Source organism: Talpa europaea (genome assembly GCF_964194135.1).
Source record: "Talpa europaea genome assembly, chromosome: 3".
Classification (NCBI taxonomy): Eukaryota; Metazoa; Chordata; class Mammalia; order Eulipotyphla; family Talpidae; genus Talpa; species Talpa europaea.
This window is the reverse complement of record NC_140069.1, coordinates 117,585,682-117,610,714: the sequence shown is the minus strand read 5'-3', so window position 1 is coordinate 117,610,714 and position 25,033 is coordinate 117,585,682. Positions and strand designations below refer to the sequence as shown.

General features: G+C 43.3%; 1 protein-coding gene across 9 annotated transcripts in view; it reads left to right on the top strand.

Annotated features, from left to right (window-relative positions):
• The window catches only part of SRPK2 (SRSF protein kinase 2), a gene marked incomplete at both ends in the record, with an annotated part of 198,698 nt that extends 175,648 nt beyond the window's left edge, over nucleotides 1-23,050 (top strand). For 4 of the 9 annotated variants that reach the window (XM_084230852.1, XM_084230855.1, XM_084230853.1 and 1 more), the window contains 7 exons: nucleotides 291-537; nucleotides 1,404-1,886; nucleotides 7,539-7,639; nucleotides 7,749-7,856; nucleotides 12,773-12,842; nucleotides 13,460-13,552; nucleotides 22,866-23,050. In XM_084230852.1, the coding sequence (XP_084086978.1) occupies nucleotides 291-537; nucleotides 1,404-1,886; nucleotides 7,539-7,639; nucleotides 7,749-7,856; nucleotides 12,773-12,842; nucleotides 13,460-13,552; nucleotides 22,866-23,050 (1,287 nt within the window). Of the gene's footprint in view, nucleotides 1-290; nucleotides 538-1,403; nucleotides 1,887-7,538; nucleotides 7,640-7,748; nucleotides 7,857-12,772; nucleotides 12,843-13,459; nucleotides 13,553-13,909; nucleotides 14,003-22,865 lie in introns of all 9 variants that reach the window. The other 5 variants (XM_084230851.1, XM_084230859.1, XM_084230854.1 and 2 more) reach the window with 3 other exon arrangements.
• Between the last annotated feature and the right edge of the window lie 1,983 nt (nucleotides 23,051-25,033).

Here is a 25,033-nt window from a genome sequence, read left to right as displayed (position 1 = left end):
CATTGGATTTAAACTATATTCATTTGATGGCAGGTCCTGCTAGCATTCCCTTTATTTGATATTAGATTGGACTGGATTTTTTTATTCTGGTTTTACTGATAACCATAGCTACAAGGTGACTCCTGTGTCTGAGCAAGTGATTTTTAATCAAATATTACCTGGGGGTGGGGGAAACAATGGAATTTTGTTGGTATTGCCATTTTTATCAGCATGTGTACTATTTATTGTGTGGTGGTTTAAAAAGAAATAAACTGACCTGTGGTTGTTTTTTTTTTTAAAACATATTATAGATAGGAAAAATATCTAAAAATAAAAAGAAAAAACTGAAAAAGAAACAGAAAAGGCAGGCCGAGTTATTGGAAAAGCGCCTGCAGGAAATAGAAGAATTGGAGCGAGAAGCTGAAAGGAAAATAATAGAAGAAAATATCACATCAGCTGTACCTTCCAATGAGCAGGATGATGAATACTGCCCAGAGGTGAAACTAAAAACAGCAGGAATAGAGGAGGCGACTGAAGGAGAACCTGCTAATGACAACGGTCAGTGAATTCTGGAGACAGTGCTGCACAGGGGCTCAGGAGATCATTACTACCAAGTCATTGTCACATAGTTGACTTTGTGCTACTTCAAATATGAGGATGAGTCTCTCCAACTCCTTATTGGGAAATACAGGAACAGTCTAATGCTGTATTTGTAAAATGTATGCCAGAAATATGTTAATATTTCAGAATAGTTTAAAATGAGAAGCACTATGCCTCTCTCCTATTCCTAATTGCCCTTTCTTTTGTAATTACTGGGGTTTTTTTTGTTTTGTTTTTTTGTTTTTTTTTTTTAATAATTACACATACACATCTCCTGAAATTGTAGTGCAGAGGTTAGAATGGAAGTGCAGGTCTATTTATAAATAGTAATTTCCCCCCAAAACACTATTGTTAGTGAGAACAAAAGTATTTAATAAGGCCGATTACTTAATAAGTGAAAAATAAGATTAGAAAACCTAAGGATTTTATTGAGTGTCAAGAGGTTTTTGCTATATATAATACATTTAACAAATGTATCTCATTGGAGATAAGTACTTAGTGCCAAGTAACAAGTTCTAATTCTTTTTTTTTTTTTAAAGATTTATTTATTTTTATGCATACAAGAGCTGGGGTACAGGCCAGAGGTGTGGGCGGGGGGGTTGGTGAGAGGATTGACGAGAGACAGAGTGGGGAAGAAAACAGGCAGATTGAGGGGAGCAGCAGCCAAGTCAGGAGAGGTCTGCTGTGCCATATGGGTTGCTCCCTGGCCGAGGATCGAACTCTGTGCTGCAGTGGCTGCGGTCAGCTTCATAGGTTGCGTCTTAACCCCTTGTGCCAACAGGGAGGCCCCACAAGTTCTAATTCTTAACCCATGACTTTTCAAGGTGAAGTTGAGGATCAAGAAGAGAAAGAAGATGCCGAGAAAGAAAACATTGAGAAAGATGAAGACGATGTTGAACAGGAACTTGAGAACATAGACCCTACTTGGATAGAATCCCCCAAAACCAATGGTCATATAGAGAATGGCCCGTTCTTACTGGAACAGCAGCTGGATGATGAAGATGATGATGAAGAAGATTGTCCAAATCCTGAGGAATATAACCTTGATGAGCCAAATGTGGAAAGTGATTACACATATAGTAGTTCCTATGAACAATTCAATGGTGAATTGCCAAATGGACAACATAAAATTCCAGAGTCACAGTTTTCAGAGTTTTCCACATCGTTATTCCCTGGGCCCTTAGAACCTGTGGCTTGTGGCTCTACACTTTCTGAGGGATCCCCACTTACTGAGCCTGAGGAAGGCAGTCCATCCCGTGACAGAAGCAGGACAGTTTCAGCCTCCAGCACTGGGGATTTGCCAAAAAGTAAGTGTCTCTCCCATAAGGTGTTTTCAGTGACTCCAAAGTCTTAATTCTTGATAAATGCTGTGAATATGCTGACAGTTGAGAAATCACCTATTCACGCATTAACCATCATCTTTTTTTAACTTTTGTACTTCTGGATATGTAGTGTAATTTAAAATACTGTGCTGCTACGCTTTCTCTTGCTCTGTGCATATCAGATACTATTTTTGAGCCTTTCTCATCTTTCTGTATCTAGGCAGTGACATCAGACATGTGCTAAAACCTAAGTTTAGCAGCTTACACTTGTAGCTTCTGAAACTTAGTTTAATTTATAATTTATATCTTCTATCTGATAGCATGATATTTAGTTTTTGGTTTTTAGGTTTGTTTTCTATATAAGGAAAAATGTTCCTGCTTTTGTCTCAATTGAGATTTTATTTTGATAGCTATTCCAGATTATAGGATTCTGCTATTGAAATTTTAAGGGAAGTGTCATGGATTTAAAATATCATGACAACTTATTTCAAATCCTTATTTTGAGAGTGAATGCCACATGACATATTTTGACATGCTCAGGGCCTTCAATAAGCAAAAACTGGGTGTCCCCATTGGTTTTCATCCTGGTCTACAGTGAAAAGCTCAGAAACCTCCTCTGCTCCCTCTGCTGACAAGAGTGTGCAACACATAATGAGGAAACTGATGAGCCAACCCGGCAAATAACCCGAGAAATTCTACATTCCCTTCCATTCCAGCAGCTGGCAGAGCTTCGGAGCACCTTACTCATCATCTATAACGAATCATCCTTAGGATATGTTTTTTACTTGGGTACACACATTCTGTCCTATTTACCTTTACCCTGACCAGGGAAGATATGAAGATGTTTATGAAATGCTTTCACTTGGAATATAGGTTCATCTAAGGAAACATTCACCTCCATGTTTCTCTTTATTCACATTATTACCACACTAATACATCCTGTCACCAAATGTGTGTGTAAGGGGTTTCCCTGCATCAAACAATTCTCTAAAAGCATCTAGGTGTCCTACAATTTAATGTAATTCTGATACTACTTGGTGATGGAGTCAGATCCCACAGGTTAAGGACTTCTACACCTCCCTCACCCCCATGCCAATCACAAATTCACCTTATCACCTGTGCTTCTGACCAGTCAGCAATGAGAGGTGTCCATGACCCTTCAACTAACTCAGGAAACAGAACTTGGGCCACAGTTTAGTTACTGTCTGTTTCATGAACAAAAGGAATTTGAAAGGAAAAGTCCAAAAATTCCGAGCACTGCCAATAGCTCACACTTTGAAATGAAAGCCTCTGTTTACAATCTCGGCTCATTTGAAGGAGGGGACCCTAGTGTAGCTGGTCTTGTTGGCTTTTCTTGCAAGTTATGTATTTTGGGTCCCTTCACTCTCCTTGTGATCCAAGTTCCTGTCAACCTTGTCTAGGCCTCTGTAATACAAGATGTGTATGCATCTCACTTCAGCTCTTGCTTCCCAGTCTGTTCTTTATAGAGCAATCCAGAGAGCTTTTGAAAGTACATCACTTCATCTCCCTCCCACCAACAACCCCCATCACCAATGTTTTTGTAATTAGAACACCTAGAGGCATTGCTCTGTAGAGCTCACAGGCACTATGCAAACTCTCTGATACCTCTTCTCCTTAACTCCTTTTCTTTCTTGCTCATTCTGTGCCTCCACAGTGTCTTCTCTAAAGTTTCTCAAAAGTACAAGTTGTTTCTGCTGCTTTTGCGCTTTGTTCTTGTTGTATCTCCTGCTTAGAACTTCTCCCCCTATATACCTCCCTTTTTTCAAGTCTCTCCTCAAACAACCCCGCTGCGGAAAAGACTTCCCTTGATCATCCTCATCATTAGCTAGGTCTTTTCTGTGTTTTCTTCACAGCATCTAGAACTTCCTGCCATGGCTTGTGAATCATTTGTTTTATTTACTGTTAATATTGCCATGTGGTACATGAGTTTCCAAATTTAGGGTGTGGTAGAGGAACCTTGAATGTCTTGTTGGTACTGTTTCCAGTGCCAGGATGGTACCTGGACACAGATAGGACACAGTAAACACATGATGAATGAATGCATTAGGTTTTAGCATTAAATCTCCTATTTCTGCTACTTTCTTGGGTCTGGTACTGAATCTCCTGTACATAGAAAGAATTTTCTTTCTTTTCTTTCTTTCTTTTTTTTTTTTTTTTTTAAAGATTTATTTATATAAGCACTGGGTACAGTCAGAAGCACGGGAGGGTGAGAGAATTCACCAGAGCTAGGGCGGGGAACAGAACAGGCAGATGGACGAAATACACCGCTGAGGGGAGCAGTGGGTGTGGCAGGAGAGGTCTGCTGTGCCATATGGGACCCTCGCCGGCAGCCGGGGATCGAACTGGCACTACAGAGGCTGTGGGCAGCTTCACAGCCTAGCGCTCAAACGCTGTGCCACCAGGGGAGGCCCACATAGAAAGAATTTTCATGCCTTTGTAATTGGACATAGGGTCGTGCCATGCAGAAAGTGATGGGGGCTGTTTCTTCACTCTGAGACCCTGTCAGCTACTATTGTACTAGTTTCTAGGATAACATCATCCGAATGAATACTGTCACCCAGACACCAGTTTATCAGAAGTGATAAGGGTCCCAACCCACTTTTCCCCACTTTTTCGTTCCCTCCTTGATAGAAGCAGTGAACATGGGAGATCTGTGATAGATTGCCACAATAATGACTTAATCAAAGATCATCTGATACCTGGGCAAAACAAAATTGGTATGATTATGAGCATGTTCCTGTGGTTAAATGGGCCTTTTTGAGTCCTACAGTCAGGTACCTGGGCATAGTTAAGTATCACACTGAGAAAAAAAGGTTGGAAATACAGGCAGATTCTCCTTTACCTTCTTTGTGTTCTTATGTAATTAAATGTTGGAGATAAATTCCCTAGTAATGTGTTGTGAGCTGAGTTAACTCAGACCTGACCCAGGAGGATAACTGCAATTCACCAAAGAGATTTTGTTTAATGATCTAAGTGAGGGACATTAAACACAAAGAGACTATGTTGAAGATGCATGATAATGTATCTTTTGGAGTGTATATCCTCTAGCTTAATTGAATTATGCAGAACCTGAGAACTTTCCTTTGAAAATGTCTTTAGAAATGGCAGCTGGGAGTGAGTTTTCTGTCCACTTGAGTTGCCACAGATACCAGCTCATTCATGGCAGCCAGAGCCTAAAGCTTATTCCTCTTTTCTTCTCTTTCCCTCTCTTTTTTTTTTTTTTTTTAAAGATTCACTTATTTATTATACAAGCACTGGGTACAGTCAGAAGCATGGGAAGGTGAGAGAATTCACCAGAGCCGGGGGTGGGGGGGGGGACACAGAACAGGCAGACTGACGAAATACACTGCTGAGGGGAGCAGCGGGTGAGACAGGAGAGGTCTGTTGCGCCATGTGGGACCCTCGCTGGCGGCTGGGGATCAAACTGGTGCTGCAGAGGCTGCAGGCAGCTTCACAGCCCAGCGTTCAACCGCTGTGCCACCCGGGGAGGCCCTCCTCTTTTCTTATTAGCCCTTTAATTTGAACTGTCTGGAGAGTAAACCAACAATTGGTTTACTCCTCTTTTAAACAATCAGGTTTTGGTTGTTCCTTCATTAGCCAGTGCAGCCTTGACCCCAGAGGGTGGTCAGCAGGCTATAGGCAGAGGGAAGCCCCCGGGGACTGGCCAGTGGCCATCAGCCAGGTGCTGCTGTAGCTTTCCATGTTTGGTCTTTCTCTCTCATTTTTGGTGGGGTTTGGCTGTTCCCTTATTCTACCGCCTTTCCTGAAGATGGAGCCTCAAAAGAGGTTCAGTCAGTTGCCAGTCTTGTACATTGTAGTTGCTTAAACTTAGATTTGAATCCAATTCTGCAAACCTCAAATTCCACTTTCTAACCTCCTGGCTTCCCTTGATTAAATAACAATCTGTTCTAGTGCTTCCCGTCTAGCATTTGGCTTAGCATTTATACGTTTTCTCCTGGTGAAACTCAGCCCCACTTCTAATTCGGTCTGTATTTTCTTTCTTTCCCTTTTTTTTTTTAACTACAGTAACATTAGTTTACTTCATGATTTAGGGGCATAGGTTCATACCTCCTCAGATGTATGTCACTCCACTACACCCACCACCAAAGCACACTGGTGTATCCTTTTCTTTTTTTCCCCTTAAAAAAAAAATATATACATATATATATTTATTTATTTATTTATTTATTTATACAAACACTGGGTACAGTCAGAAGCGCGGGAGGGTGAGAAAATTCACCAGAGCCAGAGCGGGGAGCAGAGCAGGCAGAAGGACCGAAGTACACTGCTGAGGGGAGCAGCGGGAGGCAGGAGAGGTCTGCGCACCATGTGGGACCCTCGCCGGTGGCCAGGGAACAAACCAGTGCTGCAGAGGCTGCGGGCAGCTTTGCAGCCCAGCGCTCAACCACTGTGCCACCAGGGGAGGCCCTGGTGTATCTATTCTTATCTGTTCATGTGGGTGGGTGTCCATACTGACTTCTCTCTCATAATTTCTGAGTTTTTGTATTTCTTCTCGCTCAACCCCGGCCTTGTGAGGTTCAGTGGTGGGTCAGATCCTTACAGAGAGGGAAGTGGCCACACATGGTGCATGGCAAGAAGGGAGCACGTGAACCTGGCCTGTCTGGGCTGACTCACAAGCTTGAAGACTAGATCTTGAGGGTAAAAATTGCCAGTTCTCTCCATCTCCTTTTAACTCTCCTGGGGTGCTCTGGATGCTTCTGGTCCTGGCACCTTACCTGCCCATTGCCCTGCTAACAGTATGGCCTGCTTGCTGCCTATGTGGGGTGCCAAGGAATTGGAGCCTCCTTGAGAACCGTGATTTCCACAGCTCAGATGTGCTCTAAAAGGAGGGGTACCTGACTTTGAACAAAAGAGTGTTTAATGTTCTATATTGAACAGGCTTTTCTGTTAGACTGTAAATACCATATCAGAATTACTTTTAAAATAAGTAAAAGCCCTGGTGACGGTTTATCCTTCGCAGAAATCCAAACTTGTCAGTTTGAGTTTTGCTGTTGAAGGTGCTAACTCACTGCAGGAGTTTGTCACTTGTGCCTGGTTAACTACGCGATAACTTTTGGTCTGGACTTCTCTAGTCCAGAGCCTACTTTTGTGATCCTCTCATGGGTCACCTAACCTATAAGGTCTCTGTGCTCAGCCCAAGCAGAGGGAGCAATAGGGATGTGTGAGTGTTGGGTGAATCGTGTGTCACATCAGAAAGGATTTGCGACCTGGGGCAGTGTCCCCTTTGCCTCTATGCCCATGGTTAATGCCCCATTGAGCTGGATGTGGTAGGGTAATGAATGGGTTCTGATAGAATGAGGAGCAGCTAGAAAGATACAGCCAGTGAGCAGAGCAGGGCTGACCTAGGGATGCAGGAATCAAGGACCCAAGGAGAAAGGGCAAGGCCGTGTCCACATGTGCCTGGGTAGCCCAGTTCTCTTCTGAGACATATTTGCCAAAGATAAGAGTTCTAAATTCTGTTGAGTTCAACTTACAGTATTCCAGGCCTAAATAACCATCACTTTTCTAGAAAAGGAGACTGTGCCCAGTAAACATTGTGTGCATGCATGCAGACCTCATCCCAGCACTAACTGTCTTGCTGTTCACTCATGCCAGCAAAAACCCGGGCGGCCGACTTGTTGGTGAATCCCCTGGATCCACTGAATGCAGATAAAATTAGAGTTAAAATTGCTGACCTGGGAAATGCTTGTTGGGTGGTAAGTAGAATTTTCTTTTAAAAACATGTTGGTCTTGATCACATGTTAGAAGACATGTTTTTCGGTTTTTATGTGTTTCTCCACAGTAATGCCATCTGTTCCCTTCCAGCATAAACATTTCACAGAAGACATCCAGACGCGTCAGTATAGATCCATAGAGGTTTTAATAGGAGCAGGTTACAGTACACCTGCTGACATTTGGAGTACAGCCTGTATGGTAAGAATGGCCTTTGCCATTTTCGTCTTTTAAAGGCTTAGCCCCTCAGTGCTCATGATGGGATGATTCTCACCAGTGCATGAGGTTTGATTGTGAGGGTTGTCTGTGTGGGGTGGCTGAGGGGAAAGTTGCTGCCTTAAGTATGTTCAGAATGGGAAGAATTTTTCTCAGGCATGTCTTGGGTATTCCTTTCTCTCTCTCTCTCTCTCTCTCTCTCTCTCTCTCTCTCTCTCTCTCTCTCTCTCTCTCTCTCTCTCTCTCTCTTCTCTCTCTCTTGAATTTGGTCTTATGAGAAATTCTCTCATAGTCCCAAGAACCAGACCCTCAAATGTGGTGACAGAATGCCTTCAAGTAGTTCCTTTGGTTTCTGAGGTTGGCTGGGCACAGCTTCTTTTCTCTCACGCTGTGGAGATGAGAGGGAAGATTGTCGGAGATTGAAAGATTCTTCTTGGTGGCCTCCTGACAAACCTTAGCTGTCTACTGGAGAGGAAAGGATTTGCTCAAACACCACTATTCACTCTCTCTTTTTATAGAGCAAATCTTGAGAATCTTCTGGCTTATTTATTGTTGCTTCTGGCTATCCCGTCACCAGCAGCTGCAGTCACCCCTTTGGGTACTGGGTCTCTTCCTGTTAACACAATGATATTTCCCTCAGACCTTTTCGTGCATGTGTCATACCTGGCTATGTTGCATCACAAGTGTAGTTGTATCTGAACTGTCCTCTAGCCCATCCAGTGCATCTTTTTCTCACTTAGTCCTAACCTGTGAGTTGATGAGTATTAATGGGTCTACATCCATAACCCTATTTCTGTTTCTGTTTTCTGACCAGTTCAGAACCTTTCTTCTAGGAGGTAGTTCATGCTTTTTCTTATTCTAAGTTCTCTGTTATTTAAATGATAGGGCTTGTATGTAGAGTTTGGCATTTTTCTTCTCACTAAAAACAATGCAGAATAAATGTAATTGTCTATTCAAATATTAACAGTTCTTTTGAGTGTGCTCTATGCTCTATTGTGTGTCCTCTTATGATACAGGAATAGCATTGTGTTAATAAGCAGATAGTGGGTAGAGAATATGAAAATAAGTAGATGTTTTGTGTCTTTGAAGTTAGCATGGTCTGAGACCATAAATAATGAACAAAAAGTGATGCTTCTGTTCTCAGGTTGCTTTGACAGACAATATCAGATAAGAGTTTTAAAAATTAGCTCTTTTTGGACGAATATCAAAAACTAAGTCCCAGCCATGCTAGGTTTGGAACAGAATGGTTATGAGAACTTGAGGACCTGTGCTGGTTCCTTTGAATTTAGAGATTGCTGTGTGCAGAGGAATTTGATTCACTCGGTGTGACTCCAGAGCAGGAAGAGGTAGAGGAGCTAGGAAGCAGTGGGAGGCAGAGGTTAGGTCAGTAGAAAGGGGGTACTTTTAACAGCTGAAGCTACGGGGGAGAAGTGTTCTGTTTCAGGATGTGGTGAGGTCAAGCCTTACATGTCTCCAGCAACACAAGGCCTTCTTGGGGCTGCCCTGATTTAGACTCTGAGAGTACTTTCAACTCTGAAATTCTGTGCTGCTAATTTTGGGGGTTATATTTTGGAAAATAGGACAAGATTGCAAAAGTACTTGTCAGTATGATTTTTATACCAGGTTATCCTCCTTTTTTTTTTTTTAAAAAAAAAAAGATTTTTATTTATTTATGCATACAAGAGGTGAGGTACAGGCCAGAGGTGTGGAGGGTGGGGGGAGTGAGAGGATTCGCCAGAGAAAGAGTGGGGAACAGAACAGGCAGATTGACCGAAGTACACTGCTGAGGGGAGCAGAGGGCAAGTCAGGAGAGGTCTTCTGCGCCATGTGTGTTGCTTCCTGGCCGGCCTGGGAGATCAAACTCATGCTGCAGTGGCTGCTGATTGCTTCATAGGTTGCGTCTTAACCCTTGCGCCACCAGGGAGGCCCTCAGGTTATCCTCTTGTCTTCCATTATTTAAGGATTTGTTCTTTCACATAATCTCCTGTCAACTTCTGCTCTTGCTGCCTGTGAATGTGGGCGTAAACATCAGTAACAGACTTGTAAGGAATAGCATTCACTTCTGGACATGTTAGGTGTGGAGGAGAATAGTTAAAAGATTTGGTGAACTTGTGGTTGGTTTTTTTCTTAAATTTAGAGGCTGCTGCACAGCAAGGACTTAGTTTTCACCCACTCCCCAAGAATCAAGCATAGTCTCCCTTGGTGTTTCTAGGGTTACTAATGAGGTGGTTTGTTTTTTTAATCAGTTGGTTATCATAAAGCTGATTTTTCTGAAAGGAGCTAGTCTTCCTTCCTTAACCTCCCACCTTCCGGCCCCGAAGGTCATGGCTCAGAGCTCTCCTTTGTTCTTCCTAGAGAACCAGGTGAAGACGAGACAGTGTCTTCCTCCCCCTACCCTTTTGTTGAAGTTTAAAATTATAACAGTATATTAAATTCATAATACCAAACTGTAATAAAGCTCCAGATTGTCCTCGCAGGTACAGCCCAGAGTTCTTTGAGTGTTATAAAGGGTATCAAATCTTACAGAGACTGAGGTGGACACGAGCTCCCTCGTATGGTGCCTATAACTGCTCAAGCATAAGCGCCTTTGCTGTGGCCGGGAAGAGATCTTTTCCAGCTGCAGAAGGACAGCAAATGAGGCAAAGTAGCTGGGTTGTCAGTTGAATCTCTTTTCCTTTTCTTGAGCTTGTCTCCTTCAGATGTGTATATGATCTAAACATTCTGTGTGGGCTGATGAGTTGTTCCTTGCATTTATGTGTCAGAGTCCCTGAGTGGGTAACTTTTTAGGGAGACCAAGTCAGTGCCATCAAACAAGAAAAGCCAATCTAACAAATTTCATCACTCTTCATCACCGTTCACATTACAGAACAAATAGGTGACCTTATTTATTCAGAATGGGTGCTTTGGCATGGACTGGATTTCAAGAAAGAGATGTGTGTTCTCCCCAGAACCTGAAAGCAGAGGTTGGTCCAGGGGAGAGCCTTCAGAGGGAGTGGGCCAAGTACAGAGGCAATAACCCAGGTTCCTAAATATTAAAGATAAATAGAGTTATAAAGATGATATCATTGGAGGTAACTTCTTGAGAGCAGTAATAATCTTTCATGGTTTCATAGCTGCCGGAATATAAAGTACAAAGAGTGATGTTTTCGTTGTAATCTGCATTTGCCTTGTCATACTTGTTAAGATCTTGTCACTTTCTGGACAACCGGGAACCAGCTAACATGATGGGGGAGCCTCCCTTTTGCTTCTTCCCTGTTTCTTTTAAACCACAGCAGCCATATCTTAGTTAGACTATATAGTAAATATCTCCAACCGGATTGAAATGGTTTTGAAAATTAGAGGTTGAGAGGACAAGGAAGGAGTCAAGAAGGTGGTGCTCACTTTGGAACTTCTCCTCAAGTGGCTTCTTGGGCTTTCTTTCTCCATTAGGATTTCACCTCTTTTCTTTTGGTGCCTAAGGTGTTTAATTATATTCTCTGCAAGGAAGATCTCCTGACCATTAGCTAATGTTAATCTAATCGTTACCTTTGAATTTATAGCCAAATGTAAGCTTTTTTGTTTTTTAACCTCCCATCTGGGATTGGCCCAGTGTCTTTATTGTTTACTGTATGGAGAGGGGCAACCCCACATGAGGGCCTTCCTGGGTCCTACAGCTCTCAGGTGACCAGCGTACTTCCTGACGCTTGGCATGTCCTGGTCCTGCTCAGACCCAGGTCTGCTTCAGGGTAGGGGTCCTAAGTTCAGGAATTAGTGCTCATCGCAGGGGTAGGTGGTAGTGGTCTTGTCACTCCACTTACCTCCTTTCTTCAAAAAAGATAAAGGTGAAAAGGTGTGGTTCTGTGCTGAGTGGGCCCACCCTCGGTGTTTTAAAGATAGGAAAGGTGGCCACACCCCAGGTGGACAAATCTTCCCTTAAGTGTACCTCCCTTGCACTGTGTGCCCCGTGTCGGAGGTGGTTTCTTCTGGGACCCAGGTAGGGACGACAGTGCCTTGAGGAGAAGGAGGGTGGTGCCATTGTCTGATCAGTGAAGGGAGGAGGGCGGCTCCCCGAGTGCCTTTCAGTGCAGCAAAATCTAACACAGAGTAGAAGCTAGTGTGAGAAAAACCAGAAATGGGATTTAGCTTTCCCTTAATTTCTTTTTTAAACATGGTATTTGAACAGGAAAGCAGCAGTAGTACTTGTTGTTCTTATATTATCAGATTAAACTCATGGGTACGGGGTGTGTGGTGAATAATGGAAATAGAATCCCGGGCAGAAATGGAAACCAGTGGCCTCCACAACCAAGCATGCCTGGGGTACAGACGGTATAAATCTAGGAAGCCAGCTCTCCTTACCTTCTTCAGGATGAGCCACATGCCATCAAGTTCCTTCTGATCCTGCAGGACAAGAGCATCTTTTTGGCTTTAGATTTTACTGCCTTTGGATCAGAAATGAGTGAAGCGATGAACATAAATGATGAGTTGCTGAAAATAGCGTTGGTCACTAAGGCATGTGCTTCCAGACACCAGGGCCACCTGCTGTTCAGGGGACAGGTTAACGTGGGTTGAGGGTGTGCTCTGGGGTCCTGACTGAGAACTGGTCCACCATTTAGTGTCCAAGCCCAGTGCCTTTGCCAAGCCTACAGACAGCTGCTTGTGCGCTGACATGTCTCTTTTCTTTCCTGCAAAATAAAGAGAGCATATGGCCTTTATGCCTTCTCTTAAAGGAGATGAAAGAACATTTCTGAAGCTTCCTTGAACTCTTTTGGAAGAAAGAAAATTTGATATTGAGCCCTATCAGGAGACCCTTTGGTTTGATTCATATCCTCTTAAAATATAGGCCTCTTATACCAGGAGAAAATGTTGGTAACTTGGGGGCCAGCCTTTGTGAAGTGCTTAGCATGTCATCTGTTGTATCCTAGGCATTTGAGCTGGCCACAGGAGATTATTTGTTTGAACCACATTCTGGGGAAGACTATTCCAGAGATGAAGGTGAGTATTGCTGGCAGAGTGGGTCTCTTGAGAATGCTGAACTTCTGGAGAGTGATGCATTTTTGTTCCAAAATAGAGCTATGTTTGGCTATCAGACACCAAATTTAGATGCTTTTCATTTGAGCTTAGAGCCTTCTCAGTGGCAGTGAATGGGCAGAGCCTCTGGGCACAGTTGCTCTCCAGAGAGCCCACAGGGCCAGAGCCCACCTCTCTTTCATGCTTCCCACCAGACAGCGGCCAGCTGGCTGGGAGAGGACAGGCTATACGAATCCCAAAACCTGCGTGGTCCTTTTGTCCACTGATCTGCCCATTTCTCTGTCCTGTTTGGGAGCTGAGTTGAAAATCCAGGAATTCTGACCTGAATTCCATTTGTAAACCTGACCATCTCCATGCTTATTTGCCTGGCAGTGCTGGGGTGAGCAGGCATCAGTCACTGTTAACACTCGAGGCGGTGCCTGAGGCCTGCTGTCCCAGCGTTCTGCATGGATGTGCTGCAGACATTGTTGATTTGAATCTATTTCTGGTTTTTTACTAATTTCAATTTTCCCCTCTTTTTTTATCCCATCCTTCCCTTTGCCCCTCCCATTCCCATATCCTTTTTTTTCTCTTCTCCATAGACCACATAGCCCACATCATAGAGCTGCTAGGCAGTATCCCAAGGCACTTTGCTCTATCTGGAAAATATTCTCGGGAATTCTTCAATCGCAGAGGTAGTACCTCTTCTTTTTGAAAAGCGCCACGATGCAGACAGAAATGGAATAGCAGCTGCTGATTGTAGCACTAATGGTGACAAAGGCATTTCTCCTAAATTCAAAAAGCTACCCAACAGAATTCCTGTGCTGTTTTAAAGTTGAGCGGGGAAGACCGCGTGCGGCCCTGTGTGCTGGTAGCCTTGTGCGTCAGCCTGTCTCAGCGCCCTGAGTCCAGCTGCGTGGGCAAAGCCTGTGCTTTTGATCATTCAGGTTGCGCTCTGTTTCTGTCTGCGCTGGCGGTGGCAGTGTCTGCATGCAGTGTACTGATTAAACTGTCGTGTGTTTCTGTTTTGCTGGCAATGTTTCCCAATGCAGATCACATAGCATTGATCATTGAACTGCTGGGGAAAGTCCCTCGAAAATACGCTATGTTGGGGAAATATTCCAAGGAGTTTTTCACCAGAAAAGGTAACGGTATTTATGCAACACTAATTTTCAGCATAATCTTCTCCAGAAAGGAAAAATGGTGCATTTGCCTTTGGACGATGGGAAGAAATCTGGCTGGAGAGTTCTGCTGAAGAAAGCTCTAAAGCAATAAACTTGAACCACCTGATCTATGAAATAAGACTTTTGTAAGAGAACTTTCCTGAAATCCTTTCCTCTTCGATGCTGAGCCCCCATCTGTGTACTTAGGTATTCGTAAAGGGGAGGTTAAGCAGTGGTTAGGAATCTAGAGGTGGCAGTGTCTGCAACAGCTGGAAATGTCTCTCATTCTCCATGTTGTGTTATGGAGCCAGCCTCTGCAGTGGAGCCCAAGTGGCCTAGAGACTGGCCTTAATGACTGTCCATCGACATCCTCTTTGACCTGTCTCTGCTGTTTGTGTGGTGGGTGTAGACCTGTGAGATCCTGAGTGCCTCATTCTTATACATCAGATGATTCTTATAAATCATGATCTTGTATCATGGTTCAGAACACTGGTTTCTTTGTCCTATATAGTTCCCAGTTAGTGATCAATTTTTTAAAACACTCAAGAGCCCCAGGGAGTGTTTTGAGACTCCTCCTCCAGTGGCATGCTCTTTTTTTGTGTGTATGAGCATAATTGGTGCTCTTAATTTATGTTTTTCCAGCTTAGAATTTTTTTTAGGTTGTTGGGAGGATTGTAGCTACCTTTAAAAAAGGAATTTTAAAGTTGGTGTGAACAGAACACAGACCATCTAGAAATTTCCGAATGTCCATATACTCTTTCTTCCCTGCTTTAACCAAATTTTGAGAACCAACTTGACTTTTTATTTTCCTGTGAGATTAGGAATACTTGAAGAGTAATAATCCTTTATCATACACTTTGGAGATGTTCAGCTAACTATCCTTGTTAACAGTTACATGTCCTGGTTAAATGCTTGAGACCCAAGGACTAGCTGTGCTGGGGACAGGGGGTTCCTACTCCACCCCACTGACCACAACTCTAGCCCTTCTGAGAATAGCCAGTGTGCAACTTGGGAAATTTGTAGTGAGGTGCAATAATTTTCTTATCTATCATGGGGAAAATTACCAAAGAAATAAGTTATCCACATGATCTGCTCATTGTGCTTCTGCCTGCCTTTCCTCCGCAGTAGGGCATGGAGTGGAGTGCCTGTGCTATGGATTTCTGTGTGCTCATTGTCTGTGGTTGGGAATCACATGCACGTGGGAAAGAAGAGGAAGAGAGGGACAAGACAGGGACCATGAGTGATAAGAAAATGAAGTTGTGCAAGTTATATGAAGGTGCCTCTTAAACCCATGCTCCAGTTTCCTTGTGGATGCCGCTGCTCTGAGATGCTCATGCCTGTGAGGCTTTGCCCATGGTCTGAGCTGCAAGCCAGCACCTCCCCAGTGGGCATGGAACCCTGTTCTCTCTCCATCTAGCAGGGACAGACTGATGAATGATGTGTGGTGAAATGTTGGATGAGTGCTTGGTTTCAGCTCGAATTCCCTGACCTATGACCCTTCAGGGATGGAAGGTGGCTTCCTAGGAGATAACTCATAGTCATTGCATCCATATCCCTATCCCCCTACCTGCACCTAGACAGAAATGTAAAGTGCTTGCAATAACCTGACCTGGCCAGTGTTTCTGCCACTGAGTCATGTGCTTTATGACTGAGGAAGACAGATCCTTTCTGAAGAGCTTGTTTGAAGGTTGACTTGCAGAGTCACAACACATTTGGCATCATTGGTAGAGATAGATCGAAGCCATTTTGGTGGGTGTACCTGTAGCAGCTAGAGTCTTGTTTTCCTTCCTTTGGATATAGGAGAAAATTTATGACTAGAGAAGAAATCTTCTAAAGTAATTGGGAACTGGGACTTAGGGTCTCTCCTGATGTTTATTTATAATAACTGTGAGATCAAAATAATAACTGTGAGATGAGATTTAGAAGTCACTGGAATAATATATTGATGAGTGAAGACCTATTATGAAAATAGATTTTCACTATGTCCCATTGGATGAAGGTAATTCTTCATGCATAAAAGATATATTTTGGCATGTGTCCTAAGTAATGTGTGTAAATACACATTTTAGAAATAATGGCACCTTAAAAGAATACTTAAAAGTATTCATTTGAATTATTTTCTAAAATAATTTTGTGCCAGAACTGATAAAGAGGAAAGGCAAATTTGAAAAGTGCTATTAATTTGCTTATATCACACTGAAAAGTGGTTAGGGATTAAGAGGGAGGGGACATGGGTTTTTCTTGCTTTCTGTCTTCTGCAGGTCTCAGCACCACTGAGAGACCAGGGAAGAAGAGGTGTGTGTGTGTGTTGAATCCAAAAATCAAATGCAGCTTAGTGAACTTACCTTTTTGCTTAAAATTCGGTGTAAAGTGATTATTACTAATTTCAGTCATTTTTGAGGCAGGGATTCTAGTTGTTGCTCTCACCCTGTTCACATTTAACTTGCGGGTTATCCCTTCAGATGTGGACATTGGCCACCAGAGATCATTAAGAAAAATCAGTGTCATCAGTGTGTCAGGATGTGGTACAGCAGGAGTAAAAACCTCAGTGGGTTTTGCCCTTTCTTGTGTTGATGAGAGGGACCTTCAACAGCTATTCTGATGCCCTTATTTTGAACTTGTAGCCCCCAGAACTGTGAGGAAATAACATTTCTGTTGTGTGTTTTTTTTTTTTTTAAATATTTATTTATTTATACAAGCACTGGGTATAGTCAGAAGCACAGGAGGGCGAGAGAATTCACCAGAGTCAGAGTGGAGAGCAGAGCGGGCAGACTGACGAAGTACACTGCTGAGGGGAGCAGCAGGTGGCAGGAGAGGTCTGCACCATGTGGGACCCTCACCTGGTGGCCAGGGATTGAACCGGCGCTGCAGAGGCTGCGGGCAGCTTTGCAACCCAGCGTTCAACCGCTGTGCCACCGGGGAGGCCCAACATTTCTGTTGTTTTTAAGCCATGTGATATTTTGAGGTAGTAGCCCACATGAACTAAGACATGTCCCTTGGAAGTGTGTAATCGCCCAGAAGAGCCCAAGCCCTCAGGTGTTGGTGGGAGAGCCACACATCCCCAAGCACTCCAGCTTTGCTGCTGGACAGACCCCCTGGTGGTCACGCAGCTGCCATTGTGGTAATGTATGTGTGAGAATGGAAGACCCGGAAGAATCAGTTTATTTTTTAAGGAAACGGAGTCTAGATGATGACGGTCTGGTGTGTTGAGACGCACGTGAGTGATAGTGCGTGTGAGACCAAAGACCTCCTGTGCAGTCGCAGAACTACAGGCGCAGCAGAAGGTGCGCTTTCCCCCGTGGCGAGGGTAGTGTCGTGGGAAATGATCTCAAGGAGAACAGTGAGAAGCTGGTCCAGGAGAGGCTGCGAAGTGAGGTAGACAAACCAAAGAGCTTGGTTTTAAAGAGAGAATATATTGAAACTAGTTATGTCACATGCACATTACACCTCAGTAAATGAAAAATAAAGACATTTCATATTCTTAATTTTTAATATTTGAGATGAAACTTGTTAGATTAATTAAGTTGCGTCCAGAATTACCTAACAATCAACAGGTTCTCTTTATTTCTATGAAGAATAAATAAAGCGCTTCAGTGGGCTTTTGACCCATGCTGGCTGGGCAATGTCCCAACTTGATTTTATTGGCTTCAAGTTTTTATTTTTATTTTTATTTTTTTTTTTTTAAAGATTTATTTATTTATTTATACATACAAGCACTGGGTACAGTCAGAAGCGTGGGAGGGTGAGAGAATTCACCAGAGCCAGAGCGGGGAGCAGAACAGGCAGAATAACGAAGTACACTGCTGAGGGGAGCAGCGGGCGGCAGGAGAGGTCTGCACGCCATGTGGGACCCTCGTTCGGCAGCCAGGGATCGAACCGGTGCTGCAGAGGCTGCGGGCAGCTTCGCAGCCCAGTGCTCAACCGCTGCGCCACCGGGGAGGCCCGGCTTCAAGTTTTTAAAACTTCTCAATCATTCGATTTTCTAAGTGCATGGGCAAATGAAACTAGATGCCAAGTGAGGGCTTCAGAACAGTGTATAAACTTGTGTTGTGTCTGGGGAGGAGGGACACTGGTGCTGTTGAGGCCTTGCTCTGTGTAGGTTTCTGGTGTCTGGTCCGGGGATGGGCCAGCTCCGGACTGACCTCCTCCACAGGAGCTTGACCCTGGAAATACCTTGAAAAGCTTCCTCACATGAGTGAGTCTTAAAACTTTTAAAACATAGGCTGCTTTAACTCATTTCTCCTTGAAACGTTAATTCTGAGTTACAGAAGGTCTGTTTTTTTCTTTTCTGTGATAAGCTTTTCTTTCACAAGCCAGGCTCTGTGGGAGCCAGAGTCTGATCTGTCTTTATTTCCTGCTGATTTCCTGGAGCTTGGGTTAGGGATGCATAGCTTCAGTAGGAGTGGTTACATTTAAAAACATTACCATGCCTTTGCTTTGGATGGAAACATTTGCAAGATAGAAGCAGGGGACAGAGTGTTCTACTTGCCTGGTTTGGTCCTAGAAATGCCCATTGTTTTGGCATAATTGCCAGTGACACCCTCTTTTACTCCCACTTGGGTTCCAAGGCTGCTAGGTCTCCCCAGCTAGGGCTGTGGTGCAAGATGGAAAGGAGAGGATGGGATGAGCTGCTCTGTAGAGGGAGATTGGAGTGACACAAAACACATAGCAGAGACTTTTTTTGGACAGTGACAAACCTCAGGTAACATCTGATCATAGGTTTGAATTATTATTTAATTTTTCACTTGAGCATATGCTATAAACAAAGCAATAGAAATCACTGCTAAAACAGGTTCAGGTAAATTCTTCTGTGGTTCACTCCATTTATTTCTATCATTAGTGACAGGTTATTTTTGTTACATACGGTGACACAAAATTGGAATCCTTTAAAAGTTACTGTTTTGGTGCATGTTTTGTACCCAACTTTTTTTTTAAAGATTGATTTATTTATGCATACAAGAACTGGGGTACAGGCCAGAGGTGTGTGTGGGAGGTGAGAGGATTTACCAGAGACAGAGTAGGGAACAGAACAGGCAGATCTACTGACTGCTGAGGGGAGCAGCGGGCGAGACAGGAGAGGTCTGCAGTGCCATGTGGGTATCTCCCTGGCAAGGGGTCGAACTGGCGCTGCAGTGGCTGCGGACAACTTCACAGCGCCGCGCTCAACCCGCTGTGCCACCAAGGAGGCCCTGTTCTGCATTTTTCATAAAAGTGGAATCATATAATAATGGTAAGCTTTTATGATAGCTTGTTTCATTTCTGTTTTCAGGCTTCCTTCCATTCATATGGTCACATGAATCAATTCTCCATTTTTTGTGTGTATAGATTTGCAACATTTGGTTGATCCATTCATTAGTTGATGGACATTTGGATTGTTTGACTTTCTGGCTGTTATGCAGCTGTGAACATTAATGTACAGTATTTTTATGGGTGACCCTCTGTTTTCATAAGTTGCTTAGGTGAATACACGTGTGATAGTTGAGTTGCAAGAATTTTTAACTTTGCTGAAGTCCAGTTTATTTCCTTTGTTACTCTTAGAAACCATTGCCTAGGGCCTCCCTGGTGGCGCAGCGGTTGAGCACTGGGTTGCAAAGCTGCCCGCAGCTGCTGCAGCGCCAGTTTGATCCCCGGCCCCTGGGCGAGGGTCCCACATGGCGCGCAGACCTCTCCTGCCACCCGCTGCTCCCCTCAGCAGTGTACTTCGTCAGTCTGCCTGCTCTGCTCTCCCCTCTGACTCTGGTGAATTCTCTCGCCCTCCTGTGCCTCTGACCGTACCCAGTGCTTGTATAAATAAAATAAGAATAAATCTTAAAAAAAAGGAAAAACCATTGCCTACATCAAGATTAGAGGCAGTTCAGTACCTTGTTATATTACGGTGTTAATGTATTCAGTATCTGTTGGTGCTTGTGATTATTTTGCAATTTGGTACTTTCCTATTATAGATAATGTCTTTGCACAGAACAGTTTTTTGGTTTTTGCTGTTTCCACAGATAAATTTTTTGTATATAATTTACTTCATCACAGGGATGTTAGGTATTTCAGGCTGTTTCTAACAATTTTTTTAAATCAATTTATAGTGCTAGTTAGGAATATTAGTTTTCCATAGCCTTCCAGCTTTGTATTGTTTTTCTCAATGTTATGTGGAGTTTATTTTTTTAAAGATTGATTTATTTATGCATACAAGAACTGGGGTATAAGCCAGAGGTGTGTGGGGTGTGCCCCACCAGAGAGAGTGGGGAGCAGAACAGGCAGATCTATTGAAACACACTGCTGAGGGGAGCAGCGGGTGAGACAGGAGAAATCTGCTGCACCGTGAGGATAGCTCCCTGGCCGGCCTGGGATCGAACTCTGCAATGGCTGGCAACAGCTTGATAGTGCTGTCTTTAACCCCTGCACCACCAGGGAGGCCCATATTATATGCTTAAAGCACATATTTCTTTTCATGAAAGGTTGTGCTTAATCTGATGCCTTTTAGTTAAAACCAGCACTCCCCACAACCAGCTCCTTTGTTCTGAGCAGACAGTACTCTGACCAGTGCATTCATTCTCAGACCAGGAATTATTGCAACTCAGAAAAGACATGTATCAATAAAGCTCTCTCCCCTTCCAAGAGAACTTCTTAAAGCATGCTGTCAGAGGTGAGGTTTCTTACTTGCTTTTTACCCTTTGCTCCGGTGAGATCAGCTGTCCCTTTGACATTGACAGAGCTGCATTATAGAAAATGCATAAAGAGAGAAAGTGAACTTAATAACAAAAAAGTGTTAGGGGCACTTTATGGGCACTTTGAAAATCACTGTGGTCAGATATCAAATATAGTTTTAACATCTTTTACTACAGTATCATTACCCTCTTGTTAGGTAATATTTTTTTTTTTTTTAAATAGAGGCATGTTTTATTTATTTATTTATTTGTTTGTTTGTTTATACGTGCACTGGGTACAGTCAGAAGCGCGGGAGGGTGAGAGAATTCACCAGAGGCAGAGTGGGGAGCAGAGCAGGCAGAAGGACCGAAGCACACTGCTGAGGGGAGCAGCGGGCGGCAGGAGAGGTTTGCGCACCATGTGGGACCCTCCTCTGGTGGCCGGGGAGCAGCCGGGGATCGAACCTGCGTCGCAGAGGCCGCGGGCAGCTTAGCAACCCAGCGCTCAACCGCTGCGCCACCGGGGAGGCCCTTGTTAGGTAATATTAAAGCTTATCAGCTGTACCGTGGTGGTTTGCTTTCACCACAGTTCTCCTGTTACTGTGCATTTGTAATTTTGCAAATAGAAAGAATCTAGCAGTAAGCATATTTTGGGCAATGGGATGGTGGCTTTATTTTCCTAAACTGGATTGCTGGAACTGGAGTTTCTGTGTTCCATGGGTTCGGCTGTTGCTCAGACTTCGTTCTTGTGGAGACAGTTCCCTCCCGCAGGGGGCACCCTTTCTCCTCTCAGCGGGCAGGTCCACTCGTCTTCTGAAGGCACACCTGCTCTGCGTTCTGGAAGCTGTGCTCAACTCGTGTCTCCTCACTTAGGAGCCGGAAGCGTCTGCTGCATGCTAGTCCCTTTAACGAGAAGTTTTCTTTATTCAGAATTCCGTGCACATGCATGATCACCAGTCTGCATGCTCCATTTCGTAAGAGTGCGCGGCTGAAGGTGCATAGGCCAAATGAGGTCTTTTCTCCTTTTGTTGTTGTAATTTTCTGCAGTTTTTAAAAGTTTATGATACAAGGAGTAGAGGTGTGCATCTAAATTGAGTTGAATAATTGGGTGGGATTTTGTAAGCATAGAACTATTAATGCATATCATGAAAAAATTCACCTTGTTCGTTAGATGTCAGCAGGGGGAGGAGAGAGGAAATTGGCCCTTGCTCCATGTGTGCTTATCCTGTGGACTCCACCTCGCCCTGGGCCTGAGTAGGTGTGGGCGTGGGGTGCAGTACAGAGCTAACCTTTCTGTGGGAGTTGCTCAGGGGTACACACTGAGGGGCCCCCATGAGGCCTAGGCCTCTCTCTGGACACGGGTAGGGTAACCTGTGAAAAGTTCTGACAGAGAAATTATTCTTAAAGTTATCCTGACCTTTTGGCAATTTGACTTTAAAATAACTTTTTTCCCCCTTTAATGAAAAACACTATTAGAGTTTTACAGATCATTTGCTGGCTTATTCGTTACTGTGTTATGTACATCAGGGCTGCTGGAACCCACTGTTTGTATACTTGAGTTATCTCATTTTGAAAAGTAGCAGCTTTATGGTTTATAAATTGATGTTGGTACTTAGAATTTACAACAAATGTGTAAACGTGGATGCTGAGCTGCCCAGTTGTTATTTCCTACAGCCATCAGTGGCTATTTAAATGTATGCAAACTTAAAACTTCACTTCCTTAGTTACACCATATTTCAAGTGCCCAGCAGCCACTTGTAGCTGGCAGCTACCATAGATGATACATCCTGCCATCACAGAAGGTTCTCTTGGAGAGCACTGCTCGAGAGGGAAAGATTCTTTTCTTTTCCTGCTAACAAAGAAATATTGGTCCAAAGAGTTAGTATCTACGCAAATAAATAAAAGATCCCGAATTATAGTATTTCTGTCCGCTTTGCAAGGGAAACCATCGAGGCTGGACTCCGTACTCACTACTATGGAAAGAAGCCTTTAAATTCACACCAGTCATATTCATCGCGCTTATTTGAGATCAGACACAGCCGGGTATACACACAGTGATTCCTGCGTGAGGGGAGAAGCCGGCCGCCTCTGTTGCTGCTGTAGCACTGAGCAGATAATGTTGTCTGCTCCACTGACAAGAACCTGGCTGGCCCGACACCAGGAAATGCAGACTTGAGCTTTCTTGATGTTGTCTGTTTTTCCTATAGGAGAACTGCGGCACATCACCAAGCTGAAGCCCTGGAGCCTCTTTGATGTACTCGTGGAAAAGTATGGTTGGCCTCATGAAGATGCTGCACAGTTTACAGATTTCCTGATCCCGATGTTAGAAATGGTCCCAGAGAAGCGAGCCTCAGCTGGTGAATGCCTTCGGCATCCTTGGTTGAATTCTTAGCAGATTCTACAAATATAGCATTCTGAGCTAGCAAATGTTTTCCAGTACATTGGACCTAAACGGTGACTCTCATTCTATAACAGGATTACAAGTGAGCTGACTTCATCCTCAGACCTTTATTTTGCTTTGAGGTACTGTTGTTTGACAATTTGCTTTTTGTGCACTGTGATCCTGGGGAAGGGTAGTCTTTTGTCTTCAGCTTAGTAGTTTACTGACCCACTTTCTTCTGGAAACAATAACATGTCTCTGAGCATTGTTTCTTGTGTTGTGTGACATTCAAATGTCAATTTTTTTGAACGAAAAATACTCCCCCCCCCTTGTGTTTTGGCAGGTTTTGTAACTATTTATGAAGAAATATTTTAGCTGAGTACTATATAATTTACAATCTTAAGAAATTATCAAGTTGGAACCAAGAAATAGCAAGGAAATGTACAATTTTATCTTCTGGCAAAGGGACATCATTCCTGTATTATAGTGTATGTAAATGTACCCTGTAAATGTTAATTTCCATTAAATATGGGACGGGGACTCAAATTTCAGAAAAGCTACCAAGTCTTGAGTGCTTTGTAGCCTAAGTTGCATGTAGCGGATTTTAACTGCTCCAAGGAGCTGTGCACACTTTTCATTCCATAGCAGTTCTTTTACATTGAATTTTAAAACAACGTGACTCTGGGTTATAAGATGTCGTTCCCTGTAGGGCACTTGACAAGAAGAAAAGACGTGCTTCTCATTCTAAAATACATATTGTAGTTTAGCACTCCCATTCGTATTTTTGCATATTTTTAAAAGTAATTTTAAAGAAAAAGCAGTTGCCCTTTAAAATTGTGATGGGTGGGTACCATGTGGTGTTGCCTCCTCCAAGCACTGTAAGTTAAACTACATAGATTAAATTGGATAAGAGAAACATGTTACGTGTGTGGAATGAAAAAATACATATATTTTTTGGAAAAGCTTGCTCGCGTTTGTCTCAAACCCAAGGTACAGTATATATAATTTGCAGTGCAGTGGGACGATTACTAACAGCTCAGAGGTAACAGTGAGCACATTCATTCCAGAGACAATTTTATATGTGGTTATAACAAATTATACTAGCTTTTTGTCTTTTCATGACTTTCCCTTTGCAGGTTGCACACAATTTTGGTTATGCATTTCCTTTACATTGTAGACTCCAGGATACAAACCATAGTAGGCAATACAATTGTAGATGTAACGTATAGAGAGGTATATTTAGCTTCTCTTAGAAGTCGGTGCATTGAATGTCCCTTTTTTTTTTTTTTAAAGTTTCACATTAAGGTGCCTCGTTTCTCTTGATTTTGTCCATTAGCATTTATCCATATGCCTTTGCAATAACTAGATTGTGAAGATATCAAGTGTTGTAACAGTAATCCATTGTTTGAGGTGCTTGCGGTTGTTCTTAAAAAAATTAAAGTGTTTTTGGTGTTTTTTTTGCCCCAGAGAATGCCTTGGTCATTGGCCTATATTTGAAGTGATAGAATCAACAAATACTTGCTTTTTAGTTTAGTGTAACACCAAACTAAAGGAACTGTCAACAGTCCTGTTGCAGGAAATGGAGTTGTATCAGGAAATGGAGTGGTATAATAGTCACTAAGGTTTATTATGAGGAAATTATTCTTTGGTGGTTTTTTTTTTTTTTTAAGATTTATTTATTTATGCATACATGAACTGGGGTACAGGCCAGAGATGCGGGGGTAGGGTGGGGTGAGAGGATCCACCAGAGACAGAATGGGAAACAGAACAGGCAGACTGCCTGAAATACACTGCTGAGGGGAGCAGTGGGCGAGGCAGGAGAGGTCTGCTGCGCCATGTGGGTTCCTCCCTGGCTGCCCAGGGATTGAACTCGTGCTGCAGAGGCTGCGGATTGCTTCATAGTGCAGTGCTTAATCCCTTGCGCCACCAGGGAGGCCCCATTCTTTGGTTTTTAAGGGTAGACTGTGGACTTAGAATAGATGCTATATTTTAGAT